At 38.1% G+C, this 23,499-nt stretch overlaps 1 protein-coding gene across 1 annotated transcript in view; it reads right to left on the bottom strand.

Moving 5' to 3' along the window:
• LOC132556681 (apoptosis-stimulating of p53 protein 2-like) overlaps positions 1-23,499 on the bottom strand; it is an 82,642-nt gene that overhangs the window by 34,514 nt on the left and 24,629 nt on the right. Inside the window, exons 3-5 of the mRNA XM_060221115.1 lie at positions 20,212-20,362; positions 16,496-16,639; positions 2,967-3,022 (exon numbers count right to left, since the gene is read on the bottom strand). Of these exons, the coding sequence (XP_060077098.1) occupies positions 2,967-3,022; positions 16,496-16,639; positions 20,212-20,362 (351 nt within the window). The remainder of the gene's footprint in view (positions 1-2,966; positions 3,023-16,495; positions 16,640-20,211; positions 20,363-23,499) is intronic.

The following is a 23,499-nucleotide window of genomic DNA, read 5'->3' as shown; positions in this document are numbered from 1 at the left end:
TCTTAATTTATTTGGGTGACTTAACAGTGACAATAAAATTAAAGTTTAATTTCCTGTGTAGTAATGATGACGACATTCCTTGCATGACTCCAAATACTTTGTGATTAGTTGACATTTTGTCAGTAATGACATCTTTGCATGAGATTTGCGATCTTGTTCTGGGTGAACAACACACGCCTTCCCTGGGCCTATCCCTAATCTATAAACCGTTATAAAAATATACTCAACAATAAGGATACTAAAAAAAACAGCATTTACACCCTGTCAACAGGCACACAGTTGACAAGTTATGCTGTTACGCTTTCTGACAATAGTGTCATAGAGACAGCCATTTTGGGGGTGAACTATCTGTCCTTTTCTGCACTACTCAAATGGAGGTAGAGGACATACTTGATCTGTTTTTGTACACATTCCACACTCTCTAGCCTATGTCTAGGTTATAACCCGTGATAACCAAACCATTTGTGATAATAGATTTTTGTACAGGTTGTAGAGTATTCCAGATATCCCTGATCCACATATCTGTTTTTATTATCATGTTCAACTTCCCTTAAAATCACAAAACAGTTAACAATAATTAATTTTGACATATTATAAGAACCAGAGTGTTATCTTTTTATGAGCTGTGGTTGAGAAAACTACTTTCACAGCCTAATGCCTCCAATGTATTACGAGATCATGAATAATTTGTTGTAGAAGGTGATATAGGTCAGTTCAGTTCATTAGCTTGGCTGACACACAATAATAGGCGTACAACATACCATTGGTCGATATCGACAAAATTAGGAAACAGCCAACAGATGATTTTACTATTAGGCAGACTAATAAAGAAATGACACTAAAACTTGGGTACAAATTCTGGTCGAACTTGTTTATAACTGTTCACACAATATGTTTCTCTTCCACATACTATCAGAGGTATTGTATAAGTTTTGTATATTACTTCACATGTAGGTAAATAGAGGCAATCAAAGTGATTGTATTGAAAACTTTTATATCGCTCTGGCAATCCAGGGCCTAGGATTTAATCTTTACTGAATACGGTCACAACATTAAGCATGTGTGTGAAAATTCAAATCTATACATCTTCATCCAAGCCAAAATCAGGCTCTGCTCAGTGAATAATTCATGAGAAGGAAACCTATACCATTTCAAACAGCCATCAAATCATTCTCCATTTAAAATCCTCAGTCCATAAAACGTGTAGCATTATTGCCGGCCTTGACCTCTCAGGAAGGTGGTCACTAATGAGTAAACATGTGGACAATACCCATATCTACTACAGTTTTATTGGCCAGGAATGAGCTATACATATTCACTACCATATAAGGCAGGTCCTACAACCAACACATCCAAACTTAGTGTGGGTTGACAATTGAGGAAAAACAATTGGGTATGAGTCAGCCAGAGGTCAACAGGTACAATTGGTCAAGCCCACATCACCTCTATTATCTCTTGTCAACATGGTTTCCTTAATAGGTCCATCAAAATAGACGTGAACATTACAGGCCACCTGTATCTGTGACACTGAAGTAGGTACAAGGCTATGTTAGCTTGGTATTCAACTTTCTTGTGATTAGTTTCTGTCTTAATTATCCTTAAATGCCACTGTGAACTTGAAAAGTTTTTAAAATTTTGTCCTGAAGTCAGGAACATCAATATCATGCAGAGAAAACTTAGCATTCAGTTTACTGGATATTCAATAAACTTATTGTAAATCAGCTTCAGTAGGTCTTCAGGGGAATATTGATAAAAATGAACTTGAGTCATCAGGCATTTCACTTTGAACCCCTTAATGATTAGAAAACACTGGAAGTTGAACTGCTTGTTCCTTATCAAACTGCAATTAATGTTTCATCTTGTTGAGAATCTTTCAATAAACAACCCAAACTGAGAAACAATGAAGCTTTGATTTCCCTTGTGAATCTGAAGGACATTACAGAGATAAAGCATTTTTCATATTACTGGTGTCCATAACTAATATTGACGGCAGGTTTTCCTTTGTCTAGTTGAGTAGCTTTTTATCCAGGTGTGAGTGCAAGACAATAGGAGCCGGCTGACTGATCCCCACCACATGTGTCAGACGAAGGTTTGTGAATCACAGTAAAAGTGCCAGGTATTTATTATATAAAAAAAGCTGTGTACCCTAATTCCAACAAATCAATATCATTATCTGTTAGGAACGGCTTTATTTAGACATGTGGCATGTTCAACAGTTCAAGGTGATTGTAGGGAAACAATCATAGGTCACCAGCCCTCCAAAAAATACAGGTCACCACACAAACAGAAATTATTTTGATTGATTTAGATAAATCAAACATGATGGGAAACTTGTAACCTAATTACAAGTACAGGAAATAAAGGTCTGCAGTCTATACTGGCTCACGCTGGTAATGTGTTCTGTATATTAACCACAACTTAGGCAGCCCTTACCAGAATTAGAAACTCTCATGTCTGATAACAAAGGTGATTGTCAAGTCACTATGGCTAACAGCAATATCACCATGACAATAGGTGTGGCCTGACAGGCTAGTGACCAATACAATGGACCAGTGGTCGGTCAATTAATTACAATTATTGTAGATATTGATCACTGATTATTGATTCTACAAGGACAGATCTAATCACTTGATAGTTTTTTTAACTTCTGCTTCACCAATTCATCATTACCGTTTTCTTTCTTTTCAACTTCACGAAATACGATGAATATTTCATAAAGCCTTTTCAAACATGGCATGAATCACGTTTACATAATGGCAGATGAAATAACTAAATTGAAGAAAAATGTCCTTGTGAGAATTGTATTAACACACAAATTGCTTCCAACATCACAACAGGTTCATTAGAATCAATGCATTTCCATTGATGGTATATCAAATATCGAAATGTTTCCTTTCTTCAGTGGAAAACCTTGATAAATTGACACAATTAGTCAAAGTAATAAAACCAGAATGAAATGTACATACCCCATTGGGAATTCCTGCTGGATCTCTCATTTCGTTCTGGTATCTTCTTCCTCTACCTACAAATGACAGAATGACAGAATTAGATAATGAAATTCTAGTAGACACCTACAAACGACAGAATGACAGAATTAGATAATGAAATTCTAGTAGACAATGTATACCCAGGAGAATTAGGTAGCTCTGACCTCTCACTCAGATTTCTGTGGAACATTGAACAGAAATAAAGTCAGTGTAATAAACACTATGCGAGATGTCAATAAGGTCAATAATTAGGTCAATTATCACCTTGATCCCTTTACTTGTGTGGTATACTCTCTATACAAGGAAGTTGTAATAAACAACTACAGGTGGTATTTAACAGATTGGAAAATCCCTGAATAATGTCAGATTAATTCTTTCCTGATATTTATATACACAAATTGTGATTAAAAAATAAATAAGATCTAAATATTAACTTGAACCACGATAACAACATTCACTCATTCAAAACTGAATAGGAAAGGAACTGGGGTAAACATTAAAAAAGAAATAGATAAAAACCCAATCCTCATCCATTCAACTGGTTATGTGGAAGAAAGAACAAGATGAATTTTCCCAACTTCAGCCATTGTAGATTTAAAATTGGAACAATACTGATTGTAGAAAAAATAGGTAATTTTCACCGACTTCCACTTTTTCTATAAAGAAATTATTGTAGCTGAGAATTTCACAAAAAAATCCAGATTAAGTACCATATAACAGGACACAGGTAACAATCATCTCCAGAGTTCTGAGTTATAACAACTGTACTGGTATCACTTTTATAAAGTCTTATAACACTTACAGGAATAGGAAGTTGTCAAAAACACCAATACAGGTTGTAAATAAAAAGTCTCATCATAAAAACAACAAATGTGTCCAGTATTCTGCTGACCTGTCCATCTCCCTGGTCAATATACCTGTCAGCAGGCCTAATAAAACATGTCTCCTTCACACAAATCTTGTTATGTCACCCACTGTACAAAGAATCCAGTGGTTATCATTACACAGAAAAACTGTTTGATGTTTCAGGTTCCAAATCATCTCTCATGACCTGCAATAATCTAATTTTATTGGTACAAGACCCCCTGGCAAGTTAAATAGGAAAGTCAAAATATTTCTTTCATCATTTCTTAACCTTTGAAATTGATCTTGACAATAATCTGTCCTTTTCAATTGAAAACCATACTCAAGAAGTCAGTTGTGTTGACGCTGCAGGCAAATCTTAAGTCTGATCCTAAAAATTTATTGTTAAAACACTTATGATCTTTTCACCTTGAGCTACAATAAAAAAACACCAATAATACCTGTTTAACATTTGACTGAAAGTCAACACTCAGCTTTTGAGGGTCTTTAAAAGAATTTGGCACAGGTAAATGTAATATTCTCTGATCAGATTATCCACATATTCAAGATTAGTATGAAATATAAGATCAATCTGCTATACTTTAATCTTTGCAAGTCATTTTTCCCACAAAGAAACAATATACCTAGGAATTGAAATCTAACATAAGTATCAGATTTTGACTTGTTCAGATATAAAGTTTGATTCAACTCTCCACAATTATCTCAGTGAGTACAGATGTGGTGAAGCTTGTAATTACTAAACACCCATTGCAGTTGAATACTAAGAAATTTGAATCTTAAAAAGGAAAGAGTTCTTACAGATGGTTGGATTAGATTAATTTGCTAGCACTACGAACTATTTTAAAATTCTTTTTCAACTGCCATGTATAAAGGAGTGACTGAAACCAGAATCTTCGCCTGATAATTACCATCACACTATCCTACTTCCCCATCTAACAATCAATCTTCAACCTTAGATTTAAATCAGTACAAGGAAAAGAAAGAGAACACTAACTGCTAAAACCCACCAACCTCCTGAGAGAAAGGTAACTAGCACCTTTAAGTCTCTGTTATAGAAATTGGAGGGGGCAGCAGGTTGGGGGAGGGGTGCACTGGTCTCCTGATTTACCCTTGAAGAGAGTTACAAACACATTTGCCACAGCTACTGGTACTTATTTGTATGACATTTAGTCATTATTAATGCTACATTAATCTACCTACTTCACATTTTAACTTATTATAAGATAAACAAGTAATTATCATAATTTTTTTCATGGAGCATTCAATTGCACTAGAGGGAAAGTTTCCTACAGCCTGTGACAGCCACAAACTTTTCTAAAGTTAAATTTTCTACAGCCTGTGATAGCCACTTAGTTCCCAAAGTTCAATCTTCTACAGCCTGTGATAGCCACAAAGTTTCCCAAAGTTCAATTTTCTACAGCATGTGACAGCCATCAAGTTTCCCAAAGTTAAGTTTTCTACAGCCTGTGATAGCCACTTAGTTCCCAAAGTTAAATCTTCTACAGCCTGTGATAGCCATTGAAATTCCCAAAGTTAAATTTTCTACAGCATGTGACAGCCATCAAGTTTCCCAAAGTTAAGTTTTCTACAGCCTGTGATAGCCACTTAGTTCCCAAAGTTAAATCTTCTACAGCCTGTGATAGCCATTGAAATTCCCAAAGTTTGGTTTTCTACAGAATGTGACAGCCACAAAGTTTCCCAAAGTTCAGTTTTCTCCAACACGCGGCAGCCATGAACTAATTAGCTTTGCAAAGTTTCTAAATAATCTACTGTTGACTATGATGAGACGCATGTACTTTCAACTAATATACCTGCTTCTACTTAGACTGTGATTCTCATAAATACAACGATTAGAATTATTTATGTTACTAAACAATAATAAAACATGGATGGTATCAACAAAATAATGAAATTCCCTATTAAAATCATCAACACAAAAAAGCAAAGTTCAAACCCAAACCATGAATCTCCAATCTGTTTCAAACAAGTCGTATCGTTACTATCCCCGAGATGTCAACAACTTACCTGGTCTCATGTTGAGGAACACGTCTTTATGTTCCCAGGCTATTTAGACCAATTCACATACAGAACAGTACACTTTTAATCATTAAAGAAATCCCATAACGAATCAAACACATACAATGAAATTTCCTTCACATTGTGAATAATCCGGTAGACATGTACTTAATGCAGTAACGCTCAACGTGAATCTTCTCTGAAGAGATTAGACTTAGAAATTGTGAAATCGTTGCCTAATGTGTTTACGACAGAAACGTTGGACTTACAATGACTGGTTTAGAGAGAAGTTTGATCCACATGTATTAACGGAGTTGTAACATTCCAGGAATAACCCTTGTAGTAAACACACTCCAGTGAGTCAGTCACTGGCCACTTCACCTGTACTAGTTTACCTGTACGTGTCCACTTTGACCTTTTAGTCTGTCAGTGTAGTAACATTAGTTAGACTGACCACAACACACTTGCCAGTGAAGCTGTAAAGTGACAAGTGGGATGTTAGCCCCCTACATAAAAGTCGAGGACCATGTTATCTGCCTGACATTAGGGGTGTCCTGCTTATCAGCCATCAGAAATTAGTTCCTTTTGTGTAGATATAATGTTTTCTTTGATAGCCAATGGTCAGTCCTATGGTCACTCATAAATCAGGCTAATGGCTATAAAACTAATCAAAGGTATACTGTTCCTCTAGCAACAATAGCGTTGTCCCAAATTCACCTGAAATCTATTGAATTCACTAAAAAAATACAATAAACTGTATGAAACATGCTTAAAACTGCACATCATTGTGTTGTACCTGTTACATACAGCTGTCTGTAGTACACTTGTCAACAGCTATACAATGTCCTGTTGTTTTACTATTTAAAGGTCAAATTCCTCTCTGCAGATGCTGGGATGTAACAAATTTTGTATATAAAATTCCCAAATGCCAAGAAAAAGAATCCAGAAATTATTCCACAGCAAATATAAAATCTGTAATTTCATTCCAGTCTCATAGCTCCAGAAAATGGAGGAATTCATTAAAATATTCACTGTCCACCAACAAATTTTCACACAACCCTTTTGTAGAAGTCAATTAACACAAAACATTAAATTTTCTATTACTTAATTAGTGTCTGGGACAACTATATATTGCCTATCACTAGCTATCCAAGGCCTTCCAGGTACGCCATGTATTGTGTAGAGCAAGCAGATGACGCACAGTGCGTTTTGCATGAACAGGTGGATCAAGCGTTACCTGACTCCTGAAGTGCCATGTCCATACAAGTCACTGTCAGCTTATATTATCGACTGGTGCATCGCCCAACAGTGTATGTGGTCCACCACCCTTGTATACAAAGTTCACCAGGGGTTACCTTAGCCCTTACTGATACCTCTATTTAAATATGGAAGAAATGTCTCCATTCCATTCTAGTCATTTGCTAGATATCTTCTCCTTTTAAATAATGTCACAGATATAGTGTTAGTGCTATTGTGGGCCTTGTCTCCTTCTCATTTACAATGTGTCATAGAAACACTACAGTCAGAAATTTAATTCATTAAAGGCCATGAATGCCTTCTCATTTAAAATGTGTCAGAGCAAAAAACACAGTAAGAAATCAAATTCATAGGGCCATGAATGACATTGGATCAGTGTCTCTTTTACCTATTCAACTCTCTTAGAGTACATAACATGATAACACTGAACAAAACACTAGGCTTCTCTGAAATATTGTTTACTTAAATGAAATTCCAAATAAAGACAACAAACTAATTCAATTAATTATAATATATATGGGCCTGTGGGATTCCCAGCATTATAAATGTGGGAATGTGTACAGATGTAGGGGTCTGGGAAAAGTAATTGTATGTGGGATGTGTACAGATGAAGGGGCATGGGAGCTGTACCTATATATGGTATGTGTACAGATGTAGGGGCCTGGGAACTGTACTTGTTTGGGGGATGTGTACAGATGTATGGACCTAGAAACTGTACTTGGATGTGGGATTGTGTACAGATGTAGGGGTCTAGGAACAGTACTTGTATGTTGGATGTGTACAGATGTAGGGGCCTGGGAACTGTACTTGTTTGTGGGATGTGTACAGATGTAGGGGCCTAGAAACTGTACCTATATATGGTATGTGTACAGATATAGGGGCCTGAGAACTGTACTTGGATGTGGGATGTGTACAGATGTAGGGGCCTAGAAATTGTACCTGTATATGGTATGTGTACAGATGTAGGGGCCTGGGAACTGTACTTGTTTGTGGGATGTGTACAGATGTAGGGGCCAAGGAACTGTACCTATATATGGTATGTGTACAGATATAGGGAGCTGGGAACTGTACTTGGATGTGGGATGTGTACAGATGTAGGAGCCTAGAAATTGTACCTGTATATGGTATGTGTACAGATGTAGGGGCCTGGGAACTGTACTTGTTTGTGGGATGTGTACAGATGTAGGGGCCAAGGAACTGTACCTATATATGGTATGTGTACAGATATAGGGAGCTGGGAACTGTACTTGGATGTGGGATGTGTACAGATGTAGGGGCCTAGAAATTGTACCTGTATATGGTATGTGTACAGATGTAGGGGCATGGGAACTGTACTTGTTTGTGGGATGTGTACAGATGTAGGGGCCAAGGAACTGTACCTATATATGGTATGTGTACAGATATAGGGAGCTGGGAACTGTACTTGGATATGGGATTAGGTACAGATGTAGGGGCTTAGGAACAGTACTTGTATGTGGGATGTGTACAGATGTAGGGGCATAGGAACAGTACTTGTATGTGGAATGTGTACAGATGTAGGGGCCTAGGAACAGTACTTGTATGTGGAATGTGTACAGATGTAGGGGCATAGGAACAGCACTTGTATGTGGGATGTGTACAGAAGTAGGGGCCTAGGAACAGTACTTGTATGTGGGATGTGTACAGATATAAGGGGCCTGGAAATTGTACTTGGATATGGGATTGGGTACAGATGTAGGGGCCTAGGAACAGTACTTGTATATGGGATGTGTACAGATGTAGGGGCCTAGGAACAGTACTTGTATGTGGGATGTGTACAGATATAGGGGCCTGGGAATTGTACTTGGATATGGGATTGGGTACAGATGTAGGGGCCTAGGAACAGTACTTGTATGTGGGATGTGTACAGATGTAGGGGCCAAGGAACAGTACTTGTATGTAGGATGTGTACAAATGTAGGGGCCTAGGAACAGTACTTGTATGTGGGATGTGTACAGATGTAGGGGCCTAGGAACAGTACTTGTATGTTGGATGTGTACAGATGTAGGGGTCTGACAGCTGTACTTGTATGTGTACAGGTGGAAAGGCCTGGAAGCTGTACTTGTGTGTGTACAGATGTACAGGCCTGACACCTGTATTTGTATGTGTACAGGTGTACAGGCCTGGAAGCTGTACTTGTATGTGTACAGATGTACAGGTCTGACAGCTGTACTTGTATGTGTACAGATGTAGGGGCCTGGGAGCTGTACTTGTATGTGTACAGATGTAGGGGCCTGGGAGCTGTACTTGTCTATGTACAGATGTAAGGGCTTGGGAGCTGTAATCTAATGTCTGATGGATTACCTCTGTAAGAACTCTATCACCTTTGGAATACAAATTTGAAGAACACAGTGCAGCAAGTGTAATTTTGCCATCTTGAATTGAAAGGCTACCATATTTTTTTTCTTAATTAGGACAATCGAGACCTTACAAAGCTGGGAAAAATCTTTTTCTTACCGTAGCTATGTAATTCAGTGCTTGAGAAGCCTATCATTTTCTTTACATTGGTGACAATATAATCTATGAACATTCTTTAACTCTGTGTCAATCTGGTGTGAAAGAGTTCAAGAAATACTTGGGTTTTTCTACAGCTGTGTCCCTCTTAACAAATTTGTGAGATTCTATTTTGTGCCCACGTACAATAGATGTCCCCAAGTACAATAGATGACCCCGTTATGTCACTGTTTACTTGTGTTAGGTTACTATTCTCTTACAGTTTTAATCTACAGACATTAACATAATTGCTACATGTAAAATAGCCCATTGTTAAAAAGTTACTTGATACGAAAGATCTACTATAACAACAAATTGATACAATTTTACAAGAATGACTTGTACTTATATGTCTCATGTGTCTCCACTTCTCTGTATCATCAGGATTAAACAAATATGTAGCATTCCCTATGTAGTTCTGATAGATACAAACCAGTCTGAAGATTTTATAGCTATATTACTTAATTCTCAAAACCTTTTTGACAAAAACCCAATAACAACATAATAAGAAGTGAATTTAACTTAATCACACTTCTGCCATGAAATGATGGGGAAAAAGACTGAAGGACAATATTAATGAATCTACAATTTTGTCCGTGGTTGGAGGTTTGCTAACAGTACCACTGATTCCCGGTAAACATGCCTATCCATGTCCCCACATTCCTTACAGCTTATCTCTCAGACATAAACCAGAAATGCTTATGATAATCTCCCTTTAAAAGATAACCCACCAGTGGGGGGTTTTGTTATGGGACGTATCCCCTCCCCTGTCACAAAGGATAAAGCTTCACATCAAAGTCTAGCTGTTGTAACAGAGTAATTATCTTGGCTGGGTCAGTATCTGTGATTAACCCCCAATTATACCATATCGTACAGCCTAATGGCCAGTTTTATTATTGTAACCTTTAGTATTGTTTTCTCAGGTAACTGCGCCATACTTGATAAATGTGACATTTTAGCTCAAGGAGTAAACAGTGCCTTTGTAATTAAATGATTAGAACCAAAAGTCTGTAGAAGATATTTTCCATATGGTAGTCCCACACAATAATGGAATATAAATCTAAACCTCACAATATCTGTACAATAAGTCACAGGTTAACAACACACAATATCTGCACAATAAGTCACAGGTTAACAACACACAATATCTGTACAATATCTGTACAATAAGTCACAGGTTAACAACACACAATATCTGTACAATAAGTCACAGGTTAACAACACACAATATCTGTACAATAAGTCACAGGTTAACAACACACAATATCTGTACAATAAGTCACAGGTTAACAACACACAATATCTGTACAATAAGTCACAGGTTAACAACACACAATATCTGTACAATAAGTCACAGGTTAACAACACACAATATTTGTACAATAATTTACAGGTTAACAACTCACAATATCTGTACAATAAGTCACAGGTTAACAACACACAATATCTGTACAATAAGTCACAGGTTAACAACACACAATATCTGTACAATAAGCAGGTTAACACACACAATATCTGGGTTAACAACACACAATATCTGTACAATAAGTCACAGGTTAACAACACACAATATCTGTACAATAATTCACAGGTTAACAACACACAATATCTGTACAATAAGTCACAAGTTAACAACACACAATATCTGTACAATAATTCACAGGTTAACAACACACAATATCTGTACAATACTTTACAGGTTAACAACACACAATATCTGTACAATAAGTCACAGGTTAACAACACACAATATCTGTACAATAATTTACAGGTTAACAGCACACAATATCTGTACAATACTTTACAGGTTAACAACACACAATATCTGTACAATAAGTCACAGGTAAACAACACACAATATCTGTACAATAATTTGCAGGTAAACAACACACAATATCTGTACAATAAGTCACAGGTTAACAACACACAATATCTGTGCAATAAGTCACAGGTTAACAACACACAATATCTGTACAATAATTTACAGGTTAACAACACACAATATCTGTACAATACTTTACAGGTTAACAACACACAATATCTGTACAATAAGTCACAGGTTAACAACACACAATATCTGTACAATACTTTACAGGTTAACAACACACAATATCTGTACAATAAGTCACAGGTTAACAACACACAGTATCTGTACAATACATTACAGGTTAACAACACACAATATCTGTACAATAAGTCACAGGTTAACAACACACAATAACTGTACAATAATTGACAGGTTAACAACACACAATATCTGTACAATAAGTCACAGGTTAACAACACACAATATCTGTACAATACTTTGCAAGTTAACAACACACAATATCTGTGCAATAAGTCACAGGTTAACAACACACAATAACTGTACAATAATTGACAGGTTAACAACACACACAATAAGTCACAGGTTAACAACACACAATAACTGTACAATAAGTCACAGGTTAACAACACACAATAACTGTACAATAAGTCACAGGTTAACAACACACAATAACCGTACAATAATTGACAGGTTAACAACACACAATATCTGTACAATAAGTCACAGGTTAACAACTCACAATATCTGTACAATAAGTCACAGGTTAACAACACACAATAACCGTACAATAATTGACAGGTTAACAACACACAATATCTGTACAATAAGTCACAGGTTAACAACACACAATATCTGTACAATACTTTGCAAGTTAACAACACACAATATCTGTACAATAAGTCACAGGTTAACAACACACAATAACTGTACAATAATTGACAGGTTAACAACTCATAATAACTGTACAATAAGTCACAGGTTAACAACACACAATAACTGTACAATAAGTCACAGGTTAACAACACACAATAACCGTACAATAATTGACAGGTTAACAACACACAATATCTGTACAATAAGTCACAGGTTAACAACTCACAATATCTGTACAATAAGTCACAGGTTAACAACACACAATAACCGTACAATAATTTACAGGTAAACAACACACAATATCTGTACAATACTTCACAGGTTAACAACACACAATAACTGTACAATAAGTCACAGGTTAACAACACACAATATCTGTACAATACTTAACAGGTTAACAACACACAATATCTGTACAATAAGTCACAGGTTAACAACACACAATATCTGTACAATAAGTCACAGGTTAACAACACACAATATCTGTACAATGATTTGCAGGTAAACAACACACAATATCTGTACAATAAGTCACAGGTTAACAACACACAATATCTGTACAATAAGTCACAGGTTAACAACACACAATATCTGTACATTAATATACAGGTAAACAACACACAATATCTGTACAATAAGTCACAGGTTAACAACACACAATATCTGTACAATAAGTCACAGATTAACAACACACAATATCTGTACAATAATTTTCAGATTAACAACAAAATATTTTATAACATTGATATATGTATTTTTCTACTTAAAGAGAACAAGACAAACAATCAGTCAGTATTGTTGAAAAAGTATCACCTGTTTAAAACTATCAGATGACTGGATACCTAGACAAATAATTGTCATGTGTCGTCATAACTCCATTAAAAACCCTAACAGTTCAACAAAGACTTTTATAGGTATTTCCTTGAAGACTTGTGCAGTCTTCAGTCTATTACAATAAATCATAGCTGTATCTTATATACACATATATTACTCACCACAATCTTTTCAATAAGTATGATTTTAATCAAACTGGTATACAAAACCAATGCACCTAGTTCAGAGAATAAAACAATCATTATTCCTAGCTAAAAGTTCCTTATACAACAGAAATTTTTAAAACTACATTCTAAATTTCTAATTCAACCAGATTCAATCTATTCTAAATTTTCTCAATGTATAACACTGCCTCCTCAATAATACACATAACATTAAAAATCTACAGTTAAAATTTTTCTCTTAGAAGTAGTTGTTGATAACCTTGTTTCTACCTGACGTCTTTTGAATAGAATTTATATTACAAAGTAAATGGGAGGCCAATGTTATGACAGCCGTGAGAAAGCCTCCTCTCATTAGACATACCACTATTTTCAACCCTTGCGATATACATAGCCTATTGATCGTGGCAGGATTTTACTATTATGGGGTACCGAGTACTGGTAATTCACCTCTTTGTGGCAACACAATGTCCACATTGCACAACAACAGTTAGGACTAAACCCTGGAGATTGGTGGATATTAAACCCAGATACACACATACCCTTATAGAAATTCACTATATCATCTAACCAATCACAAAATTTATGGAAAGTGATTCTTAAAGACCAATAAAGAAGAAAAGTTGCCGATTTATAGGCCTATCAGGCAGAATTATTTATATAGAAAAATCTAAGTTTAATTTTCGAGTTTCTAAACAGTTTGTGTGAAAGAAAAATGTTCTGCGGAAAGAATTTCTAATGTTTAACAATACTCTTATGACGCTTATTGAAATTCCTCACATCTAATGATCTGAATAATATATGGAAAATAATTGTACAGAAACCTCAGGGCCTCTTAAATGACAACATGTATCCCAGGTTGTTAGTGAAGAAGTGATCTGCTATAGGTATCCAAAGCTATATATGTAGAATGGTATGGCTGGGTTTGTCTCATGACAGATGTAACTACATGTACCCAAAAAAGACATGGTCCTGCTTGGGACTTGTCTGACAGGTATCTGACCTTATACCAATCCTGACATTGGTACAGTCCTTGGTAGAATTACCATGGTAACAGAATGCCAGTACATCAATAAGAAACGGAAATGTGAATAAAATCAGATATATCTAAAACTAAGAATCCTTGGCAAGTTAGTGGTTAGACAGCCAGAAACAGACGCTGCAATAAAACCTTAGCCATATTTGTCGCTTAACTCAATGCCATGTTATATCAATAAGGCTTGTGTGCTATCTATGACTTTGATTTACATAATAACACTCTCACAAAGATCTCTCAATAGATAAAATTTCTTTCCCACACTTTCCGTGTTTGGTTACCTAAAATATTACTATATATATAACGTAACAATATTTTCTGGTTTAAAAAAAATCAGCTGTTCCAGTAAGGTAACAATTACACAAGTATTTTATGTCAATTCTGTCTTGTGTAAAAACACTAAATAATGATGTGCTATTAAAATCAAAATTACTGTGTGAAATTTAAAAACAATCTACGTCACTGTTGAATCAGCGGTACAACACAAGTCAGTAGTATAGAAAGATGTTTAAACACCATTGCCTGTCGTGAGATTTAAATTGTATACAAAGACAATCTTTATAACAGGGACCAGTATGAGACTTCTGTATTATAACTAATTACAAGAGCATATTGTGAATATTTTAGATTCATTTCATTTGAACCACAACCATGTTCTTCATACATTTACCGATATCATTTCCTTAAACCTTTTAACAATAATAAATTTCCTTGTGTCTGATTTAGGGAATCCCAAAATGATGTCATGTCTTAGGTGTTCATCACTGATTTATATCTGTCCACAATGATGTCATGTCTTAGGTGTCCATCACTGATTTATATCTGTCCACAATAACATCATGTCTTAGGTGTTCATCACTGATTTATATCTGTCCACAATGATGTCAAATCTTAGGTGTTCATCACTGATTTATATCTGTCCACAATGATGTCATGTCTTAGGTGTCCATCACTGATTTATATCTGTCCACAATAACATCATGTCTTAGGTGTTCATCACTGATTTATATCTGTCCACAATGATGTCATGTCTTAGGTGTCCATCACTGATTTATATCTGTCCACAATGATGTCATGTCTTAGGTGTTCATCACTGATTTATATCTGTCCACAATAACATCATGTCTTAGGTGTTCATCACTGATTTATATCTGTCCACAATGATGTCATGTCTTAGGTGTCCATCACTGATTTATATCTGTCCACAATGATGTCAAATCTTAGGTGTCCATCACTGATTTATATCTGTCCACAATGATGTCATGTCTTAAGTGTCCATCACTGATTTATATCTGTCCACAATAACGTCATGTCTTAAGTGTCCATCACTGATTTATCACATCTCTGTCCACAATGATGTCATGTCTTAGGTGTCCATCACTGATTTATATCTGTCCACAATGATGTCATGTCTTAGGTGTCTATCACTGATTTATATCTGTCCACAATGATGTCATGTCTTAAGTGTCCATCACTGATTTATCACATCTCTGTCCACAATGATGTCATGTCTTAGGTGTCCATCACTGATTTATATCTGTCCACAATGATGTCATGTCTTAGGTGTCTATCACTGATCTATATCTGTCCACAATGATGTCATGTCTTAGGTGTCCATCACTGATTTATCACATCTCTGTCCACAATGACGTCATGTCTTAGGTGTCCATCACTGATATATCACACCTCTGTCCACAATGACGTCATGTCTTACATTTTCATTATAAGACAAGTTTGAATTATATTTTGATATAACAGTTCTAGTAATTCTGTAGGGGAAATGTATGGAAGATGAAAGGCTCGTGGTATTTTTACAACATAGGTATCAAAACCCCTCTATGTACTTCAACTGGGACCAATATCTTTTCCACCAAGAAAATGACAATCAAAAGACTTGTTCCATAAGGAAACTTTTAGTAAACCAATTTCATTTCATTATGATACATGTATAATGAATGATTATAAGACACAGGTTAAGGAAGTTTAAAGCACAGGAAAAGACTTAAGAAGACATCATTTCAGTCAATACTGCAATGTACATGAAGGTAACAATCTGCTCAATTAGTAAACCTCATCAACATGGTGTTAACCTGTTGATGTGAATATTTTCATAACATCAAAAACTTACCATCTGCTCCTTGCTCCTTTGAAACACCACTGACAAATGAGTTTCCAGGTAAAACACGGCGAAGAACAAACTTGATATCGTCATCTTGATCATTCCACTGTTTGAGAAACTCATAGATGTTTTCATCTTCTTTTAGTATTTGCTCTGAAAACAAAACCCGAACTTTCCTGAAGGATATAAGTTACCTCGTTCTGACATAACAAGGTTTTAGGTTAATGTTGGTCCAATGCTTTTCCCTGCTTGAATTGAATTTGAAGTAGAATTTATCAATATTCATCACCTAGGTCAGAATGTAATTATGATTAAATCAAATTTTTCCCCACAAAAAATGAAGGAAACTGGGTATTCATATGGGTATGGCAACCATATACCCTTAACACAAATTAAAGATATTCATGTGTAATCCTATACCTAAACACAAATTATAAATTACAGGATCTTTCATCATCATCACCAAAATCCCTACCTCTCCAATTCAAGTCATTAACTCCCTAACTATTTAGCTGTAGTCATCCCATCATTCTCCCTATCTCTTCAGGCCTAGTGATCACCACCCATCTCCCTACCTCTCCTGGTCTAGTCATCACTATCCATCTCCCTACCTCTCCTGGTCTAGTCATCACTATCCATCTCCCTACCTCTTCAGGCCTAGTGATCACCACCCATCTCCCTACCTCTCCTGGTCTAGTCATCACTATCCATCTCCCTACCTCTCCTGGCCTAGTCATCACCACCCATCTCCCTACCTCTCCTGGCCTAGTCATCACCACCCATCTCCCTACCTCTTCAGGTCTAGTCATCCCCACCCATCTAACTACCTCTTCAGGTCTAGTCATCACCACCCATCTCCCTACCTCTCCTGGTCTAGTCATCACCATCCATCTCCCTACCTCTCCCGGTCTAGTCATCACCATCCATCTCCCTACCTCTCCTGGCCTAGTCATCACCACCCATCTCCCTACCTCTCCTGGTCTAGTCATCACCACTCATCTCCCTACCTCTCCCTACCTCTCCAGGCCTAGTCATCACCACCCATCTCCCTACCTCTCCAGGCCTAGTCATCACCACCCATCTCCCTACCTCTTCAGGCCTAGTGATCACCACCCATCTCCCTACCTCTCCTGGTCTAGTCATCACCACCTATCTCCCTACCTCTCCTGGTCTAGTCATCACCACCCATCTCCCTACCTCTCCTGGTCTAGTCATCACCACCCATCTCCCTACGTCTCCTGGTCTAGTCATCACCACCCATCTCCCTACCTCTCCCTACCTCTCCTGGTCTAGTCATCACCACCCATCTCCCTACCTCTCCTGGTCTAGTCATCACCACCCATCTCCCTACCTCTCCCGGTCTAATCATCACCACCTATCTCCCTACCTCTCCCTACCTCTCCTGGTCTAGTCATCACCACCCATCTCCCTACCTCTCCTGGTCTAATCATCACGACCTATCTCCCTTCCTCTCCTGGTCTAGTCATCCCACCTATCTCCCTACCTCTCCTGGTCTAGTCATCACCACCCATCTCCCTACCTCTCCTGGTCTAGTCATCACCACCTATCTCCCTACCTCTCCTGGTCTAATCATCACCACCTATCTCCCTACCTCTCCCTACCTCTCCTGGTCTTATCATCACCACCCATCTCCCTACCTCTCTTGGTCTAATCATCACCACCTATCTCCCTACCTCTCCTGGTCTTATCATCACCACCCATCTCCCTACCTCTCCTGGTCTAGTCATCACCACCTATCTCCCTACCTCTCCCTACCTCTCCTGGTCTAGTCATCACCACCCATCTCCCTACCTCTCCCTACCTCTCCTGGTCTAGTCATCACCACCCATCTCCCTACTTCTCCCTACCTCTCCTGGTCTAGTCATCACCACCCATCTCCCTACCTCTCCTGGTCTAGTCATCACCACCCAACTCCCTACTTCTCCCTACCTCTCCTGGTCTAGTCATCACCACCCATCTCCCTACCTCTCCTGATCTAATCATCACCACCCATCTCCCTACCTCTCCTGGTCTAGTCATCACCACCTATCTCCCTACCTCTCTTGGTCTAATCATCACCACCTATCTCCCTACCTCTCCTGGTCTAGTCATCACCACCCATCTCCCTACCTCTCCCTACCTCTCCTGGTCTTATCATCACCACCTATCTCCCTCTCCCTACCTCTCCTGGTCTTATCATCACCACCCCTCTCCCTACCTCTCCTGGTCTAGTCATCACCATCTATCTCCCTACCTCTCCTGGTCTAGTCATCACCATCCATCTCCCTACCTCTCCTGGTCTAGTCATCACCACCCATCTCCCTACTTCTCCCTACCTCTCCTGGTCTAATCATCACCACCTATCTCCCTACCTCTCCCTACCTCTCCTGGTCTAGTCATCACCATCCATCTCCCTACCTCTCCTGGCCTAGTCATCACCACCTATCTCCCTACCTCTCTTGGTCTAGTCATCACCACCCATCTCCCTACCTCTCCCTACCTCTCCTGGTCTAGTCATCACCACCCATCTCCCTACCTCTCCTGGTCTAGTCATCACCACCCATCTCCCTACCTCTCCTGGTCTAGTCATCACCACCCATCTCCCTACCTCTCCTGGTCTAGTCATCACCACCCATCTCCCTACCTCTCCCTACCTCTCCTGGACTAGTCATCACCACCTATCTCCCTACCTTTCCTGATCTAGTCATCACCACCCATCTCCCTACCTCTCCTGGTCTAGTCATCACCACCTATCTCCCTACCTCTCCCTACCTCTCCTGGTCTAGTCATCACCACCTATCTCCCTACCTCTCCTGGTCTAGTCATCACCACCCATCTCCCTACCTCTCCTGGTCTAGTCATCACCACCTATCTCCCTACCTCTCCTGGTCTAGTCATCACCACCCATCTCCCTACCTCTCCCTACCTCTCCTGGTCTAGTCATCACCACCTATCTCCCTACCTCTCCTGGTCTAGTCATCACCACCAATCTCCCTACCTCTCCCTACCTCTCCTGGTCTAGTCATCAACACCTATCTCCCTTCCTCTCCTGGTCTAGTCATCACCATCCATCTCCCTACCTCTCCTGGTCTAGTCATCACCACCTATCTCCCTACCTCTCCTGGTCTAGTCATCACCACCCATCTCCCTACCTCTCCTGGTCTAGTCATCACCACCCATCTCCCTACCTCTCCTGGTCTAATCATCACGACCTATCTCCCTTCCTCTCCTGGTCTAGTCATCACCATCCATCTCCCTACCTCTCCTGGTCTAGTCATCACCACCCATCTCCCTACCTCTCCCTACCTCTCTTGGTCTAATCATCACCACCCATCTCCCTACCTCTCCTGGTCTAGTCATTAATACCCATCTCCCTACCTCTCCTGGTCTAGTCATCACCACCCATCTCCCTACCTCTCCTGGTCTAATCATCATGACCTATCTCCCTACCTCTCCTGGTCTTATCATCACCACCTATCTCCCTACCTCTCCCTACCTCTCCTGGTCTTATCATCACCACCCATCTCCCTACCTCTCCCTACCTCTCCTGGTCTTATCATCACCACCTATCTCCCTACCTCTCCCTACCTCTCCTGGTCTTATCATCACCACCTATCTCCCTACCTCTCCCTACCTCTCCTGGTCTTATCATCACCACCCATCTCCCTACCTCTCCTGGTCTAGTCATCACCACCCATCTCCCTACCCCTTTAGCTGTACCTTACCTTGACCTTTCCATATTTGTACAAGGCAGTATGTAGCCCCTCCGCCAGGCTCCTGGGCCAAAGATACGACATCAGAGCATGTTGTTTCAGGACTCACAGGAACTTCAATGCATCGATGGTCAAGGTCATCTACATAGACTTTCAGTATTATCTGAAAGAAAAGAAAAAGTCCTGTAAATTACAACAGGCATTTTGCAGCAGACAGCCATTTACTTCTGATAGACTGATTGAGTCTTTGGTGAATTCATGACTGAAGGTATACAAGATGTGCAAGTGATGGCTGATGTACTCACAACAATGCACTTTACCTTCACTTCTTTTTTCTAATGTTTATTTACTTTGTAATACATCTAAAAATTCTGTTAAATGTTTATTGAAATAGTTAGCAAAATAACATGCAGTATAATGGTTTTGTCCGACTCTTGGTTGAGATTTCATTTTGAATGGGACACTTTCATAAGTTTATAAGGATTTTTGAAAAAATCAAGACAAGGGAGATAATCCCTGTGGAAATCTCAAGTAATCAAACAGGTGTATCCTTGAAAATGCCCCATTATAACAGGCCATTTGGAATGCTGACAGAGATGCCGGTTTGATGTGGCCAGGGTTTCCATGTGTTAGGTATGCAGTACTATCTGTTGAGTATCAGGAGGGGGCCATATTTCTCTACTTCTCAGTGCTGACTATTACACAAAATTACATAACATACAGTCACTTTAGAACAGATTACTGCAGCCCAGATCAGCCTCCAGACTTGGCTAACCCATTAGTCCGTTTAATGTCTGGTATATTTCCAGGATAATCTAGATCTTCTTGGTTGAATCCACATGTATTTTGAAATTTTGTATTTACATCTTTAGAACCAGGGACGTGTCAGATTGTGTTACAACAGACTCTAAAATGTCTAAATATCATTAAACCACATACCACACATACAAATCAACAATAATTAATTCTGATCCATATGACATCCTGGATGAAAACTCTCTATCTCTTCAGTTTCAGTTTAGATAAAACTTTTGATATTTTAAACATAACATTATCTATGCTATTTCCCTTGATCAGGTTGATACATGTATGGACCCCTGACTCATACTGCTTACAGATTAGATAGAGTACATTCACTTAATGTAGGATCAATTTTGTATTTACGCATCATTTTTTTTTAAATATCACTTTTATTCCATAAAATATTAACACATTTTTGTATTACATTTATATAATTTCTATAAAATTATATAATTTTGCGATTTCAAAAAATACACTTTACATTGATTTTGGATACATTCAGTTTTAATGACCACTTTGGATTCATGGAAAAGTGTTATCGGTTCGATGTACTGAAGTTTTGTGACAGATTTTTAATCACGGAAGATTTGATTGATGCACTTTTAAACCAAGGGGGATAACTCTTACCAGCTTACCTGAGAGAACTGATTGACCTCAATGAATGAGTGACATGTTTATATACAGATAGTGCTTGTAAACTCTGGCACAGTCACAACAAAACCTTAAACATATGCTTTTTACCAATTTACATTGATAGATAAAAGGTTGGTCTGGTCAAGATAAACTGGGGTCATTCACCCACAGCCAACATTTAGGTACACCCATTAGAGATAAGAATTTAAGCTACTCACCATTTTATTGAAATCTAATACCAGGATCTAGTGGGCTTTTATATGAGCATTTTAGTGCATTAGGTGCCAATCTCCAATAAATATCCATTTTACAATAACATTAGTGTCAGTGAGTGGAGTTTGGTCCAGAACAGACATCAATGATAACTACATCATCTTGACATTCTAAACAAATCTCCTCAAAACCATCACTTACAACAGATATCTCCACATTCCATGACCCTACAAACAAAGTGTTTTATGAACAAAATTTTGGCATTTTTGTTGAAAGGTCAATATCCAAGGTCAATGTCAACCACCACAGCACAGACTGGTCCATTTCTGAACTTACTGAGATGGTCAATGTCAACCACCACAGCACAGACTGGTTCATTTCTGAACTTACTGAGATGGTCAATGTCAACCACCACAGCACAGACTGGTTCATTTCTGAACTTACTGAGAAGGTCAATGTTAACCACCACAGCACAGACTGGTTCATTTCTGAACTTCCCGAGAAGGTCGATGTCAACCATCATAGCAAGGCTGGTCCATTTCTGAATTTCTTGAGAAACGAAAATTGCCACAGGTATAGGAAGCTCCCAATTACGCACCTCAAATCTTCACCCGAGATCACATAGGCCAACACTCTGACCGACTAAGCTATTGCGGCCCCATTTTCTCAAGTGTTCCCATACGGAGCAATTTCTTCATTCATCAAACTTTCAATTAAGCATAGCACAGTTTGAAATTTGTTTTTACGTATGAATAGAGATCTGGAATCTTATTTTACATTGATATCACATATGTAATGAATATTTGCTGTCAGCAGTATCCATAACAACACATCTGTAAAGGTACAATATCTATATGACCTTATATACATTTTAAATTAGTATACATACTTATATGAACAAGATTGCCATGCTGCAGTAGAACAAATGAGTTAACTTGACTGTCTCAACTATCAATAAAAGTCAGATAAAAAGAGTCAACCTGACTGTCTCAACTATCAATAAAAGTCGGATAAAGTGAGTCAACTACTACTGTCTCAACTACCAATAAAAGTCAGATAAAGTGAGTCAACTTGACTGTCTCAACTATCAATAAAAGTCAGATAAAAAGAGTCAACCTGACTGTCTCAACTATCAATAAAAGTCGGATAAAGTGAGTCAACTACTACTCTCTCAACTACCAATAAAAGTCAGATAAAGTGAGTCAACTTGACTGTCTCAACTATCAATAAAAGTCAGATAAAAAGAGTCAACCTGACTGTCTCAACTATCAATAAAAGTCGGATAAAGTGAGTCAACTACTACTCTCTCAACTACCAATAAAAGTCAGATAAAGTGAGTCAACTTGACTGTCTCAACTATCAATAAAAGTCAGATAAATTGAGTCAATTTGACTGTCTCAACTATCAATAAAAGTCAGATAAAAAGAGTCAACCTGACTGTCTCAACTACCAATTTAAGTAAGATAAAGTGAGTCAACTACTACTGTCTCAACTACCCATAAAAGTCAGATAAAGTGAGTCAAGTTAAATGTCTCAACTACCCATAAAAGTCAGATAAAGTGGGTCAAGTTAACTGTCTCAACTACCCATAAAAGTCAGATAAAGTGAGCCACTTCTACTGTCTCAACTACCAATAAAAAAGTAAGATAAAGT

The sequence above is a fragment of the Ylistrum balloti genome, unplaced genomic scaffold (genome assembly GCF_031769215.1).
Source record: "Ylistrum balloti isolate Yb309-2 unplaced genomic scaffold, AGI_CSIRO_Ybal_v1 Utg370584, whole genome shotgun sequence".
Lineage (NCBI taxonomy): Eukaryota > Metazoa > Mollusca > Bivalvia > Pectinida > Pectinidae > Ylistrum > Ylistrum balloti.
This window is presented reverse-complemented; position numbering and strand designations above follow the sequence as displayed.